Source organism: Salvia miltiorrhiza, unplaced genomic scaffold (genome assembly GCF_028751815.1).
Source record: "Salvia miltiorrhiza cultivar Shanhuang (shh) unplaced genomic scaffold, IMPLAD_Smil_shh fragScaff_scaffold_19_1, whole genome shotgun sequence".
NCBI lineage: Eukaryota > Viridiplantae > Streptophyta > Magnoliopsida > Lamiales > Lamiaceae > Salvia > Salvia miltiorrhiza.
This window is the reverse complement of record NW_026651441.1, coordinates 400,247-416,608: the sequence shown is the minus strand read 5'-3', so window position 1 is coordinate 416,608 and position 16,362 is coordinate 400,247. Positions and strand designations below refer to the sequence as shown.

The 16,362-nt window shown below is 38.6% G+C and overlaps 2 protein-coding genes and 1 pseudogene across 3 annotated transcripts; all 3 read right to left on the bottom strand.

Moving 5' to 3' along the window:
- Positions 1 to 413: 413 nt before the first annotated feature.
- On the bottom strand, positions 414 to 4,500 carry LOC131002790 (LRR receptor-like serine/threonine-protein kinase FEI 1). The gene is made up of 12 exons (XM_057929259.1): positions 4,110 to 4,500; positions 3,866 to 4,001; positions 3,702 to 3,773; positions 3,536 to 3,607; positions 3,375 to 3,446; positions 3,229 to 3,300; positions 3,047 to 3,118; positions 2,242 to 2,348; positions 1,968 to 2,138; positions 1,548 to 1,880; positions 1,208 to 1,462; positions 414 to 1,112 (listed from the first exon to the last, which is right to left on the bottom strand). The coding sequence occupies exons 1-12, from the start codon at positions 4,195 to 4,197 to the stop codon at positions 763 to 765; spliced, it is 1,800 nt and encodes a 599-aa protein (XP_057785242.1). The 5' UTR covers positions 4,198 to 4,500; the 3' UTR covers positions 414 to 762.
- Positions 4,501 to 8,365: 3,865 nt separating this feature from the next.
- Positions 8,366 to 11,015, bottom strand: LOC131002760 (ent-kaurenoic acid oxidase 1-like; annotated as a pseudogene).
- Positions 11,016 to 11,607: 592 nt separating this feature from the next.
- On the bottom strand, positions 11,608 to 16,092 carry LOC131002791 (lysine--tRNA ligase-like). Of its 2 annotated transcripts, none has more exons than XM_057929260.1 (8): positions 15,875 to 16,092; positions 15,557 to 15,645; positions 15,100 to 15,232; positions 13,603 to 14,630; positions 12,568 to 13,524; positions 12,376 to 12,482; positions 12,187 to 12,258; positions 11,608 to 12,122 (listed from the first exon to the last, which is right to left on the bottom strand). In XM_057929260.1, the coding sequence occupies exons 2-8, from the start codon at positions 15,616 to 15,618 to the stop codon at positions 11,800 to 11,802; spliced, it is 2,682 nt and encodes an 893-aa protein (XP_057785243.1). In that variant the 5' UTR covers positions 15,619 to 15,645; positions 15,875 to 16,092; the 3' UTR covers positions 11,608 to 11,799. The 2 variants fall into 2 exon arrangements, with proteins under 2 accessions (XP_057785243.1, XP_057785244.1); XM_057929261.1 differs by having other exon boundaries at positions 15,100 to 15,175.
- Between the last annotated feature and the right edge of the window lie 270 nt (positions 16,093 to 16,362).

The following is a 16,362-nucleotide window of genomic DNA, read 5'->3' as shown; positions in this document are numbered from 1 at the left end:
ATTTCAGTGTCCAGACGAGTTAATGCTCTAAAGTTTGACGTTCAAAAATCAGATATTGTCTTTGAGTTCTTATTGATCATATGATCTTACATAATTGAGATGAGATGATATTTAAATGACAGATGAGATCTTAAATTAATTTTTATCCGTCAATATAGAACAATTGTACAAAATTTATAAAAGGGCATTTTTATTATTTTAACAAAAAGTTAATATTTAATTGACAAATATAAATAAGATTAATATAATGTAAATTTTAATACATCAAATTAAATTAATTAAAATATAATTAATTAATTTAAAGTTCGATCGAATTTGACGGGTTATACGCTAGTTACGCTAGTATATGCAAATTCACATACCCTGGTTCATAGAGGTACACGTCATTCAACAACAAAACATGGCTCAACTAATACTAAAAAGTTTCTCCTCCAACTAATAGATTAAGAATTCGAGCCACTTGTGCATTAAAGATAATACACGTAATTCAGATACATCCGATATTAGCTGCTAAGCTATTTCAAAAAATAAACTTGAGAAGCATCACTAAATTGCAATGTTATTGCATTTTAATGCTACATCAAAACTGCATAATCTGCGAGTAGAACCAGCAAACCAAGCTAAACACAGATGTCATTCATTAACAATGTACAATGATTGTTGTGCAGAAAAAATGCTGCATTCACGCTCGAGTGAATGAATGCATTTACACTCCTAAAGTCCATGAGTTGAAGAGAGTATATTTACGACTAGAGATATGCATCAGCACCTATCTGAATGAGACTCGTAGAACTCACTGAGGCAAGGCGACATCACTTCCTGCTCCAACAACTGCAGCACCTGCTGCATCGACGGCCGCTCCTCCGGGTCTGCGTCCGTGCATCTCGCCGCTATCTCCACCAGCACCTCCACCGTCTCCACTGCCGCATCCCTGCACCTCCTGTCCACTATGTCCTCGACCCTCTTCTGCGTGTTCATCCATCCCACCACATTCAATCCCCTCTGCACGAACGTCGGATCCGTTGGTCTTTTGCCCGTCACGAGCTCCAGCAGCAGCACGCCAAAGCTGTACACGTCAGACTTCTCCGTTGCTCTACCGCTCTGCAAGTACTCTGCACCGTGTTCAAATTCCCTCGTATATTAGAATCGGGCACATATTGAAGCAGGATCATTTACCAAGTCTATGTGTGACAGAATTGAAACTAACCTGGAGCCAAGTAGCCGAATGTGCCTGCAACCACGGTGGTGACATGAGCGTCCTCGTCCACCAGCAGCTTAGCAAGGCCGAAGTCCGAGACATGGGGCTCGAGGTTTTCATCGAGGAGGATGTTGCTCGACTTAATATCACGATGGACTATCTTCGGAGAGCAGTCATGGTGCAGGTACGCCACTCCTCTAGCAGAACCAATAGCTATCTTCAGACGAGCGTTCCAGTTCAGCAGACGCTCTTCGTGGATATTGTCTGATCACATTGAGTGGCAAACGTTAGCAACCAAATGATGAACATCGCGTTTTCTCATCGGATTCGAATGAAGAAAACTATATACCGTGCAAGAAATAGTCCAAGCTGCCCATGGCTAAGTAGTCGTATATAAGGAGCCTTGCTGTAGGGAGGCGACAGTAACCTCTAAGGTTTACTAGATTTCTATGCTTGACGCTGCCTAAGATCTCGAGCTCTCTCTCGAATACTTGATCGGAGCCTTGTCTTGTCCGGTCAATCTTCTTGACAGCGAAAGTACCACAGTCGTTCATAACCATTCTATATACAGTTCCAAAACCTCCAGCTCCAACGACATCTTCCTCTTCAAGAGACTCGATTTTCTCCACAAGCTCACATGAAGGGTACGGAAGATCGCCATGAAAAGTTATGAGCTTGGCTCCTATTACAACATCAATAAGTAGTTAAGGAAGAAAATAAAGAGATAAAAAGATTTAAGCAAAGATTTTGAAGAGGGATTAGTTCATACTTGCTTCTTGATGGACTTGTTTTTTCACTTCTGTGTATTTTTTCGCAGCCCTCTCCTTCTTCGTCAGAAACCAAACCCAGAGAAAACCGAGAAGGAAAATAATCCCGAAGGCTAACATGGATACTGCACCAATCACGATACCTTTGATGTAGCGAGAGGATCGTTTGTGCACTGTACAACCCATGACTTCCAAGTTAATACTTTCAATGAAAGCCTTAAACCACAGCTGCATTTTTAGTAGTTGATATTAAGAAATCTGAACTACATGTAGTACCTGTTGCTTCATCACTTTCAGCGTGAGGCAATACAGCAGGAAAACCAAGTGAAGTTCGACAAGGCTTGTTTACTTGTTGCCCGCACAGATCTAAATTACCAATAAACCTAAGCATAAGCATAGAACTTTAGAACAGTATTTAAATATTGATGTGACCAAGAGAAAGAGCAAATGTTTTATATCTTAAACATTGATGTAAACACCACAAAGCTTGGACTTTAAGTTTGATTTCCATGTATGCAGTTATCACCACCGACTTTCATTTCATAAAACAAATGTGATATAATACAATAGCATAAATATTTACAGATGCACATAGAATAAAGAATCTTATTGTGAAACTTTTCTTTCATCACATAGATCAATTTCAGAGTTCTATGCATTGAGAGCATCATGACTCTGAATATGGACGGTCATATAGAACATATTAATGCGAAACAGAATATCAGAAGGCAGGAAACATAACCATGAACATTTGTTGTAGAAGCAAACCAATGAACATTTCTAAGATGAGCATAACCATGGACATTTCTAATGTCATTGCATTAGAAAGGATGGGATCAAAAACTATTCGGCTAAAATGACAACCTCAATCAAAAAAATCTACAAATTATCACTATAGCACACTTGCACTAGAAATGATGAATGAGACAAAAAATGAATGTAACTTCTACAACAATAGAACTTATTTGGTAAAGTAACCTTGATGTTACAAAGCAACAAACGGAAATAGAAATGGTAAAATTAGATGTATCTGATGATGATGCAAAGAATTGAATATGTAGTTCGAGAAAGAGAATCTTACGATTTGCTCCCAAACTTGCTTAGCACTCCAACATCTGGCACTTCACCAGACAAGAAGTTTGACGACAGATTTCTGGAAAGATTGCATAAACAACTTTGTGCATCAGTACAATAAACGCAACTGTAAACAGCTGACCATGAAGCAACAGAGCGGCATGTACACTAGAATGTTATGTAACTTACAGATATGCTAGACGTGTTAAATGACCTAGAGAAGAAGGTATAGCACCTTTCAGTGTATTGCTCGATAAATCCCTGTATATGGATCAAAGTTACAACCATCCATCACTAAAGCAAGTCGTTATGAAGGAAATATGTATTGATCTTACAATATAGTCAACATAGAAACATTTCCAATAGTCGAAGGTATTCCTCCTTGAAAATAGTTAGCTCGAAGATACCTACACAGTATCACAAATGAGAATTACCAAATTATTCCAGGAAAGAAACATGCAAATCACCAAAAAAGGGGTCCCAAATTTCCACTTACAGGGCTCTGAGTTCAGAACACTGTGCAATCTCATTAGGAATGAAACCATGAAGACTGTTCTGATGAAGTGCCCTAAATTCAAAAAATCCAAAACTTTTACCAAATAAAATAAAATATTATGCTTGTAAACTGAAAATAAAGATAGCAAGATTACGAGAGGACTCACAGTCTTTGCAATTTGTTGAGTTTACAAATGCTAGGGGGTATAATCCCTCCAAGCTGCATGTATGGTAGGTTTCTAAAGGCTCACAAATATAATTTCTATTAAGATAACCTTAAAAATAGATAAATGAACTAAAATGTGAGAAGAAATATAAGGGCTACACATACATAGATATCACTCTCTGGTCTTGTGGGCTGCAAGTAATACCAGTCCAATAACAGGGAGATTCATCAATATCTTTCCAGTTACTCAGAAAGTTCTTACTGTCATTCAAACTGGTTTTCACTTCCAGCAGTGTAAGACCTAGAGAGAGAGAAACCATTAGAAACACCAAATTAAGCAAGATTACATCGTCATACTAATTGAAATGAGCATAAAGACTTGATTTTTGCAATAATTATAGCACCATACCATCTGGAGTGAGAGCAAGAGAGCAATCCAGCAAAAGGGCTGTTGCCAAAGCAGCTAGGAACACCAAAATTGAAACGCCCATTTTCATTTTTGGACTCCAAATGTAAATTTTTATCGCATAAATAAAGCTTTCCAGAAAAGTTTTTTTTTTTTTTTAAATTATTACTGTACCACTACTTTCCTGGAGGAATTTGAAATGAAAAGAGGAAAGCGGAAAGTATTTTATGATGAAAAGGTTGAAGCTTGGTAACGATCGATGGTGGGGTTGTGAGAGTGGGTACTAGTATCATTAAAAATTTGCTTACTTCAAAAATCCATAATGGTTACTTTTATTACAACAAGAACTTACTACTACTACCTCTCAGGCTCAACCAGAACACACACACACACACTCCCTCTCTCTTTACACGGTTGTTGAAGTAGGGAGTAAGATTCACTTTGAAAACGGTATGGGAATCTGTGCAGCGAGTCATAGCCGTTTGGGCAAAAAGTTCAAAATATTGGGTAGTAAGAATACTCTCAAACGGAGCGCGTGTGAATACATACATCAATCAGGAAGGTATGTTGGTCTAACTGGACATAGGAAGTGGCGAGTGGAAAGATTGCTAGGTAGGTGGCGCGTGAAGCTTCGGGTGATCTTGAAGACCAGAAAAGTCCAATATTGCACTGCCCGAGTCTGAATTCTTGCTGCCATTTTGATGCAAAATGGTTCGCGAATTTGCTGGCATTTTCACGCGCGCAAATGAAATTTAAAAAAGTAGGAGTAATGATTTTACATATTTTTATTAAAATGTACTCCCTCCGGCCCGCTAATAATGACACGTTTCTTTTCGCCACGGAGATTAAGAAAAAGCAAGTTAAGTGAATAAGGAGTGTGGTGTTTGTGATTAAGAAATTATTAATTGTTTCTAAAAATTTCAGCAAAGATTGCAGCAAGATTAAGGAGAATTAAGTTAAGCGAATTAAGAAGATTGCAGCAAGATCACAGCCAAAAATCAATATTAGTATATCCCTTCCTTTCTCCTCCAACCACCAAAATTCTGCCGCCGGAGGCCGGTGGCCGGAGTCGCCACCGCCAAGAACAACTCCTGGCTGGATCAACCCATCTCCAATCACCAAAGACTAAGGCTCTAAAGTATCTCTAGAAATTCAGTAAAAACTTGAAGGAATTTCCAAAAATTATCTCAGCAAATTACCAAAACAATCACAAAATTACAAACCCACATCTGCATTTTCCACCCTAAATCAATAGATCGAAAAGTTTCCAGAACTTCTCCACTGCCTCTCTCAAATCCCAACCTCCTCTCCGCATCCCACTCGCAGCAACACATCCCGATTTCATCAACCCAACCATCTCCGCCTCGAAGCATTTTAAGAAATTCTCACAACATTACAAGCCCAGATTTTAAGAAATTGAATATCAAAGCTTACAAACCCAGATTTTAAGAGGCAGTGGCGGAACTAGCAACGGGAAGGAAGGACGCCGGCGAACAAAATTCTGGCGTCCAGTAGAGAAGTCGGCGTAGCACCGCCATCTCTGAAAATCGCAGCTGCCTCCTCTGTGAATTGCAATCGCTGGTGATTTTAGGTTTTACAAAGAGGTTGTTCGTCAAGAGGAGGTGGTGGAGAAGAGTATGGCGTGGAGCAGGCTCGGAGCAGGAGGAAGGTGAGGGATGCGGCGGCACGGAGCAGGCGGAAGGTGAGGGAAGCGGCGGCGCTAGGCAGTGGAGGGATGAAGAAGAGGGGTAGAGAGAGATGGAAGGGGCGTGAGTTTAGAGAGAGAGTGTGTGTTACTACAAAGTAATTAGGGAGATTTATTTAGGTAGACAATTAGGGAGTTAATTAAGTCTTAAGTGACCCCTTATTTTTTCCAAAATAGGAAACGTGTCATTAATAGCGGGACAACCCAAAAAGGAAAACGTGTCATTATTAGCGGGACGGAGGGAGTAGTATTTATTTTAGTACAAAAGAAAAGTATCGGCTGGTAGAATGTTGCTTAATGTTTTCAAATATCACACACTTACTAACAAGATACAATTAGGAGTTAGGACTAATTGCTTCCACCTAAATGGGTGATTAGCCTATAAATACACGAACTTTTTATATTTTTTTAAATTTAACATGACTTTTATTTTTAGCCCACAAATACGCGAACTTAGCATTTTTTCTGATTTTTGACATCAACAAGAAAAAATTCTAATTTACTATTAACGTGAAGGCCGATATACCATGTCATTCACTCTCTAATCAAAATAATGAATCAAATTAGTCTATTCAAGCGCATATTTCGTAGTCCACGTCATGTATTCCGGCCTCCACCTCAACAATAAATAGAGTTTTTTCATGTCGATGTCAAAAATCAGAAAAAATGCTAAGTTTGCGTATTTGTGGGCTAAAAATTAAAGTCATGTTAAATTTCAGAAAATATAAAAAGTTCGTGTATTTACAGGCTAATAACCCCACCTAAATTGATCACTTTATTTTTGACATGAGATTTAAAAAATTAATATTTAATATGTTAATATGTTAAGTGTGTTTAATAATAAAGTGAATAAAATGAAAAAGTCATAAAAATCTTTTTTAATTTATTCCATATAAAGAAATTAATCAACTTAATTGAAAAGATCCAAAAAATAATAATAATGATCAATTAAAAACATTGGGAGTATATATTAATGTTAGTATATGTTAATTAGAAGGAGTAAATTAAATCTAAATACCTCAAAAATATTGCACATCAATAGTTCATGTAGGACCTTGCTTAAATAATGTTTCAAATATAAAAACCTATTATTATTTTATAAATATATGAATTATATCTAAATTTTATTTTATTTTAACTATTGCTATTTTCCAGGTAAAATAAAATACATGAAGTATTAATTTATTAAAATTCTATCCAAATTGGAATTCAAATCACACTTAATTTTACGTGAAAGCGAAAAATTATTTATGTAACAATTTAAAAGTTGAAACTCCTTTTGAATCAGCATGTCAAATTTGATTTCTTCATGTGAGATTGAAATGTTATTTCGTGTTGAATTCCGAAAAACTAAATATTCATGTTTATTGTGTCCAAAAAATAAAAACCAAAATTTAGACATTCCTCGTGTATTGATAGACAATTAAGTGATTAACTTTTTTATAAAATACGGAGTGGTTCATTAGATTATGAAAGTAAGAACTATTGTTTCAAGTCAAATAAATCAGATTGGATTTCTTGGTTGACCCAAAACAAGGAAAAACTTGACAACCAATATGATGGGCCAGTATCATCTTTCATACTTGTGTATTAGTTCAATATTTACAAGGGTGATTCTATTCATAGCCCCAATTTTACTCTTGGTAGCCACCTATTTAAAATAATTAAAATTTTTCTAATTTATCCTCTACTCCATAGCCCCAAATAATTAGAATTATACTCTCTCCACGCAAGCAAGTAGCACAACAATGGCAGCCAAAGGAGAGAAGAAGCTCGCCGAGAAGAAACCCGCCGCCGAGAAATCTCCGGCGAAGAAGAAGCCCAGGGCCAAGAAGAAGCTACCGAAGGAGGCCGGCGAGGGGCCCCGCGCCTGGTGCGCACAGGGCCTCCGCCTAGCACTGGAATCGAGGTTGCTGGACGCCGCATCTGTCGAGCATTGAAGCTCCACACGTTGGCGTCGAGGGCGGCGGTTCCTCCGGCGATTGTTGTCTGCTCGACGGCCGTTCATATTGTGGAAGAACGGTGTGAAGGCGGATGGCAGGCCTCCCAGTAGGAGACGCGATCTAACGGGGAGATGGGCAGTGTTTTTCATTGCGCCTTCTTCTCGTTTCGCGTCGACCGGCGGCGATTTCCCCAGGGCGGAGGCGGTGTGAGTCGGTGGCCGAAGGAGAGGCGACGGGAGTTCGGAAGGTGAGGAGGCTCGGTGGCAAACGCGATTTCAGAACGCGATCTGAGTTCTCCGGTGTTTCCGTGCGGCTGTCGGCGTCGCGGTGGGCAGAGGTCGACGTCGGTGAAATGTAACAATGATTGGAAATCCATAGTAGCGATGTGGATGCGTCTTAGAATGCAGAGTAGGCAAATGCGTTTATCATCTGTTCGAGACTAACTGCAACAAGAGAAAGGGACCAGAAATTACGTCATGTAATCTTCAATTTACGACTATTTCTTCCCAAACTCTTCCTCGCCGGATTCTCAGAATGCCAGATCTCCTTCGCCGCAGAATGATTCCCCAGCGCATAAAATTGAAGTCTTGAACTCGACTAATGCCACGAATTCACCACAGAAATCTGTCGTCAATCAGACTTCCAGTGTTGAAACTGAAGTATCGAAGCAAAATCAAACTCAAATTCAAAATAAAGTTAAAGTCTTGAAGCCGAATCAGATCACAATTCCGGCCACAAAACCTCCCGAACCAGCTAACCCGACGGCGAATTCATCGCCGAAATCTGCCTCTGGAGCCAAGAACATCTCTGCAAATGGTTAAAAAGGAATTGCGGAAAAGGGTGTGCCCAAGAATCTCACTTCTTCTCTAATGAAGAAACAGAGCAATGACACAAATGTTGAGACAAAATGGACGGATGATTTGATTAAATCTTTGATGAATTGTGATTTCTTTTATGGGGGCTATGAACGGATAAATGGGGCAATGGAGGCTATGAAGTTTCTTTAATATAAAATGGGGGTTATGAAATTAAAGTGATAATTAATTTAAAGTTTAATAAAATTTGGGGGTTATAAAATATAGGGTAGAATAGTAAATTCTTAATTAATTGTTATTAATATTTTAAAAGAGGGGCTGTAAGGAGTAAAATGGGGGCTATGAATAGAACCACCCTATTTACAAAAGCAACATTGAGTAATTTTAAACATATTCATTTCACATAATTTATTTCATTATATCAAAAGAAAAAATGAAAGAGTTTTTGTCCTCAAATATGAGTGATGTCAATCTCAACTCCATCTGCTGGACTCGGATAAGGAAGATGCCAGGATTCACCAGTTTTCATCTAAAAATTCCAATTAATTCTCTACATCAAAATCTTGATGCACACACAGCCTCAACGAAATTAACTGTTACTAACTAAATTAGCTGAATGAAAAAAAAAACTGCTTATTACCTGTATCCTAAAACCAGATGATGAAGTAGAACACCAACCTGCAATCGAGCAAACATGTTTCCAGCACACATTCTTGGTCCCCCTCCAAACACCATGTATGATCCCGCCTTAACAAAACAAATTTAAATTTCACTCCAACAATACACGACACAACGAGCCTTTTATCTCTTTGGATTTAGCCTAATTTGTTTCTCTTACATTCCATCTATCCGGGTTGAAGAGCATGGGATCCTCGAAATATTCTAGACTCGTGTGAAGGTAACGAAGCCAACACGCGACTTTCCAACCTTTTGGAATCTTATATCCTATTTCCAACAACAATCTTGTTACATTACCTTGAAACAAATGTATTGTAAGAACAATTTTTCAATTTTCATATAACTTTCATCACAAAAAACATCATCTGTGATTAACTCGTTTTTGGTTTATCACAAGAAATATCGATGTTTTGCACCTCTGTAGTCGACATCTTTCCTAGCAGTTCGGACCACAAACGTTGATACATTGGCCATTCTAATTATTTCTTCCACCACCTAATTACATATGGATGAAAAAAAGTGGTGTAAGAGATCTCCATTGTCTGATATCACAAGAATTCAAAGACTATTGCATAGTGATGCATACATACCTTAGTTGTATATTTGCAGGAAGCAATCTCTTCATGTGTAACCAAGTCTCCTAGTTTCTTGCCTATCAGCATGTGCTCTTCCTACAAATCTAACTCATCACAATTCACAAACCACATGCAAATCAAACTAATAACACATTATCGTCATATACATCACACGGTTGCCATACCCGGAGCTTCAGCAGAACATCTGGATACTTGGCTAGTTAGTATAAAGCCCACATGATAGCAACAGAAGTAGACATATATCCTGCTACAATAAGGGTGACAATGTTATCAAGAACCTCATCCTCAGTTAACCGGTTACCCTCTTCGTCCTTCATTTGCATCAGTGCTTCCATAAGATCATTTTTGGGCTCCGAAGCTTCAAACTTGTTCCTCTTCTCCAACTCTTGCCTAAATATCGCCTTTGCTCTCCTACGACACTATTAAAACCACGCGCATTCTCATCACTAATGTGTCATTTGATGCAATATTTATACGAGCATACCTGGAGGCCGTAGTGCAGAGCAGTCCCTGCAAAATCGATAGGATAAGTTTTGAGTCCATTGATAATACCCTTAACTAAATCATCAAGGGTGTCCAAAACATCTTCTGCATCAATGCTTGCAAAATACTTGCCAATGCTTGCCAATGTTACCTTCTTGGCCTCTTTTAAGACAGTGATTCTACCTCTATGCGACCATGATTTGAGGGAAGCCATGACTCGAGGTTGCACCATGAGAGTGATCTTATGGAGTGCATCAGGTTGATTGACAGCCCTTACCATAAGGGCTCTCACCCGGCTATGCGCAGCGCCCTCCACGGCCACCAGAGACGTTGCTCCCACGAGCTCCACGTTGTTCCACCCAAAACCAAAGCTGGATTCATCTTGCAGCACCAACTTGTTGGCGGATGGGGTGCAAGCTATTATGGTTGGTGATCCAAAAAAGTATGTTCTAAACAGTCCTATTCCATCACCATACCTAGTGATTCAACAACAATATACCAAAACTTAACAATTTGAGCATTACACGCAAACAAGGTAATATGATGATAATAGTAATAGTAATAATGCGGCGTTTAGCATTGATAAAGTCATCGGGACGACGAAGCAGCTTGAAGTACCAGAGAAATGCCAGCATCTCCCCACGAAACGGTATTTCCATGTAGCCTGGAGGGAGCATACCAATAATCATTCCACCACCAAAACAATCGCCACAGCACCTAAAAACCTGCCAACTCCATATGCAGTTTGCAGTTGCAGCTCAATACCAATACCTAGTCTTATCTTGATAATTCGTTGCCGTCGAGGCCGCATCAAGCCAATAAAAAAGTTGGGGAAACGGTTGTGAGTTGACATCTTGGCCAACATTTTGCCTCATCTGATGTCAGGATCTTGGCAATTAAATGAGTTAACAAATTGCTTCTTCTTGGAAACACATTTCCCATATTTTTTTTTTTGGATCAACACTTCCCATATTTTTCAAATACAAAATTTCCCTCTTTTTTTTGTCTTTTCTGCAGTTGGCTACGGCTCTTAATGAATTGACGCCCAACCCAAGTGATTTGAGAAACTAGTGTTTTAAGTGTATTTGGCGTAATAAAGTGAATATATGATTATATATTTTTTTGCTTATATTTATTTCATATAAAGAAATTAATCAACTTTGGGACTATCAAAAAGAATATTAATCTAGTTAGTTAGAACAGAAGGAGTAACTTACAAGCTATTGCACAAGAGCGATTGTTTCTAGTGCACATCAAAAAGAGGAGTTGAAACATTCCTACCATAATAAAAATAATTGAATTATCATGTAGAATTTTCAGAATGCTACTCACACGGATAGCTTTAATTTTTCAGATTGCTCTCGCATCTAATTGACATGACTCTTTCATAACAAGTATCCTACCAAAATAATAATAACCCTACTTATCCTAGCAAATCGAAGAGATAATGATAGAAAAATGAGGATTACAACACTAGCTGGTCTTAAATAGGAGAAGCTCCTCTTGCAGCGAGGCTTCACCATCGTTGATCGACACCCAAGTTTGTGTCACTTTCGTAATTTTACCATCTGAAAATTCTACGACAGTAAAAGCGCGAGACGAAGCTCCACCTCCGGAGCTTGGATATCTCACCCTCGGAACGATGGCGGCATTGAGATACATAGTATTGTCAGCATCCACAGCTACCATCTTTCGGAAACCTCCACATGCCAATTCATTATGCATGTGCCCAAAAACAACTAAAGGAATACAATACTTGCTTCTCTCCTTTACTTGTGATATTGCTTTGGCTAAATCTGCATCATATAATTCATTATACTAATGAAATTGATTACTCCATATTTTATAAATTAAAATTACCTGGGTCTCCATGATCCCCACCCTCAGATGCCCAATCCATGCCGCAGATGTCATCCACATTAGAACCAAGACCTGCACAACCAAAATTATAATAAGATAGTTAGCAAGTTCTTCAAAAGTTGAGTTTTTTAGCTTTGAACGTGCATGACATAAACGGTCCAGATTCAACCACATGTGCAATTACTATACCTGTTGGCCCATTATGTGCAAGAAATATAATAGAATGCTTTTCCGGAGTCCCTAAAGCCGCCTTATAAATTCTTTCTGCACTCTCTTCCATGTCATGTACTCCATACCTAAATACATGTAACATCAATCCATAAACTAAGAGTAAATGAATTAATCTGACAAATAATTGGTTAGGATTTGATACATAGCTACCTGGGGGTTAAAAGCTTTTTCCTGAATAATTGATTGCCTCCACAAGAAAAGGGTCTTCCCCCCACCACGCTAACATTTAATGGAGGGAAGTCTAAGTGATCGTATCCAACATGGGCTTCACCAAGGCATTCAAGCTGAACCTGAACTCCGTCTTTCGTCTTTTTGGAGAACTTACTAGTCGACCACGAATCATGATTTCCAAGTATTGCTGCCTTACGGAAGTTGAGCTTTGCAATGCCCTTAACAAGCTCAACATTCTCGTTGCCAAAGTCGCCCGTGAACATCACCAGATCCGGCTCCAAAAAATGTAGAGCCTTGGAGTCGTGCTCCAGTTCCCAATCCTCATGAATGTCTCCAACAATAACGATACGAAAAGAATTCTTTTGGGAGGGAGAGGGAGACGAGTATTCTAAGCCATGGTCATCAAACTCAGGCTTCAAGGTCGGGAAGAGCAATACTTCCTTTATGCATTGGGAATCTGTTACCAACATTGCAAGATGATCAATACCCACGCCCCAACTAGCTGTAGGAGGCAGCCCGTGCTCAAGAGCTGTAACCATGGCTTCAAAATGATCACCTTCGGCTTTGAGTTGTTGATTAGCAAGTTGCTGCCGTAGTTCCATAGGATCATTTAATTCAGTGCGTGCTTTGCAGAGCTCATTCTTGTTCACCAACAACTCGAAACATTCTGTTATGCCAGGCTTTGATACGTGGCATTTGGCGAAAGGACGGATTATTTCTGGATAATTCATGATGAAGGTTGGATTGACACAAGCTTCCTTCACAAAGTGTTCCACCAGTTTGTCCAACAAACAAGCTGTTGTCTGTGGAGGCGGACATCTCACATTATATCTCACACATGCATCCATCAAATATTTATGTGCTGCTTCACTAGATAAATCATGTGGTATATACAAATCTGCAATCTTCTCCAATTCCTCCATCACATCAATCCTTCTACAAATATAGAAATTAAAGAGTGTCAGTGTATGTTAAAGTAAAACATAAACGATTACAGACCAGAGACGAACAAACCTGAATGGAGGAGTGAAATCAATACAAACTGTTTCATTATCTATGTTGTTAGAATGACATTTAATGACAAAACTGCCGGTTAACTCCTTCACCATCCCACTCAACATCTTCTCCGACAACTCCATCATATCACTGTAATCCGCAAAGGCCATAAAAAACTTGCAAGTCGTGAACTCATGGTTATGATTTCTCAGGTCAAAACCGTGCTCATTTTTAAACTGCTTCCCAATTTCATAGACACGGTCTAATCCACCAACAACTAGCTGTCTCAGATAGAGATCAGGCGTAGTGCGCATGTACAGCTTCATATTCAACTCATTGTGATGTGTCACAAACAGAGCAGCTGAAGTCGTGTGATGATTCATCACAGGTGTTTCAACCTCGAGGAAATCTAGATTGTCAAGGAACTTCCTCATATACGATACAACTCTTGATCGGGTCTTAAAGACATCCCTCACCTCACCATTTAGTAGTAGGTCCATGTATCGATGGCGATACCTAGTTTCCTCATTATTCAACATGTACAAGTCAGGATTCCTTATATTTCCCGGGGCCCAAACTTCACCTTTCTGCACATGACTAACACTACTACTCTGTCTTGGCAATGGCATTATGTGCAGGCAATGGGATAAGACAAGAAAAGATTTTGAAAAAACACTAAGCTCCCCTCTCTTAGATTTTGCTGGGAACCCAGTTACACCAACAATATCACCATGTTTAACTGAAGAATGGAGCTTGGAAAATTCAGCTTCTTCCAACTCGGAACAACTGGCATCAGCCACGACCTGGACTTTAGAATCACCACCATGCAAATCATAAAAGAGAAGCTTCAAAGAAGACGGACGCTTGCTCATCATCCTTCCAGCCAATGATACTTGCACATTCTCCAAACGATGCCCATTCTTTAACCCACCAAATTTTTCTTTGTATTCCGTTATGCTCATTGTAACATAGAACTTGTGAGGATATGGATTGATTCCGGCAGCCCTTTGCTCTCCCAGAAATTTCAACTTGTTCTCAAAGTATTGCTAGGGAAAAAAATTGTTACATCAAATTAAACAACACACGATATAGTCCCATTTTCATTCAAGAACAAATTACCAAAGCAACTTATTGATAACAAACTACTCTAGAAAACCAAAGCACACACTAAACCCACAAAAGAAATCAAAAAGTTACTATAACATCAAATTTTGCATAATCTTAATTCATAAAGAATAAATTGGTTACAAGTAACAAATTGTGATCTCGAATATATCTTTTATCTTTAAATTCGCTATGTATTCTGGAATTAAATTTTAAAAACTACCAAAATCAGATTTAACATATTAATGAAGATTTTAGAAATTTAATTTACTTTAATTGAGACAATCCAACAATTTCATTTAATAAAAAACAACCACAAGGAAGTCTACCACTATATCATCTAATCTACTACTATAATAAGCCATAAATGAGGGCATGCATATACAATATATACTTTAACCAAATACATACCTTTGGGTCCAGAACCTTGTCATTGGCTACCCTAGACTTAGAGTTGGGTGTAGAACTAGTCTTGTGTTGATTCTCCCTGCAGCAACATGCTTCTCTTTGTCGGTTATCTCTGTGTTGGTTCTTCTCAAGTGGACTAAGTATTCCAGAAAATTAAGAATAAAAAAACAGCAACATGGAAAACTACATAGAGGAACAAAATTGAAATGATATAAGCTATTCTCATTTACATGAAATTATTAAGATCTTCAGCCAATGGCTTTCCGATTCTTAAAATGAAATCATTGCTGATGTGGTACGAAGAATTCATATTCATATAGTTAAGCTGAGGAAAATTCAATTGAAATAGGAAAAACAAAAAGGGAATTGCAGCTAGTTCTGGTTCCTAAAGAATGTACTCTTCAAATATGGATGTGAATTGTCGCAGGTTAGAAACTCAAAGGTCATAGTATCTATATACCTGCATTTAGTAGGTGTCACAATTGCTTCTTGACTAAGAGGGACCATAGGTGGAGTGGCCATATACTTAGCAACCAGTAGCCTCTTCACCTGAAATGAGCAAGTAAATTAACCCACACCACACCTTGATTTGATACACCTTATACAATAATGGTCCGTAATAGCTCATCTATATAAAAGCTCATACGGCCGAATCGATAACATCAAAAAGAAGTATCTGCGACTCCAAGATCAATTTGAAATTAAAATACTATACTTTTGAGTCAAAATATTAAACTTGATTGTCTATAAATAACTAGTAGCAGAGACAGATGTGCACACTCGGCGGCGGCTTCGTGTTGACTATGGATGTAGACGCGCAGACGAAGAGAGGTGGCCGCGTAACGAGCGATCGGCGAGGAGGAGTTGTCGGAAGTAATGAGGAGAGTCTTTCGCGGGAATTTGAAGAAGAAAGAGAAGAGCGAGAGAGAGGTGATCGGCTGGTGAGGCGGGGGAAAGAGAAGAAAAATATTCTCTCTCTCCCATTCAAATGACCTAATTTTTATTTTGGGTCGTTTCTAAAACTATCAAAATTATCCCGGTCCAATCCGCCCGAAGTTAAGGTTGACTGGGCTCGATAAAATAGAGGCTTGAAAAAAATTGGGCCTAAAAAGCCCGTTGGACTTCGGGGCTAGAAAGCTCGGAGTTTTTGGGCTTTTTGTCCTGCCCAATTTTTTTAATTATTAATATTTACTTTTATAATTATATATTTTGAAATTTAAAGTAAAAAAGAATTAAAAATAGATTTATGTTCAGATTTTACTCTAT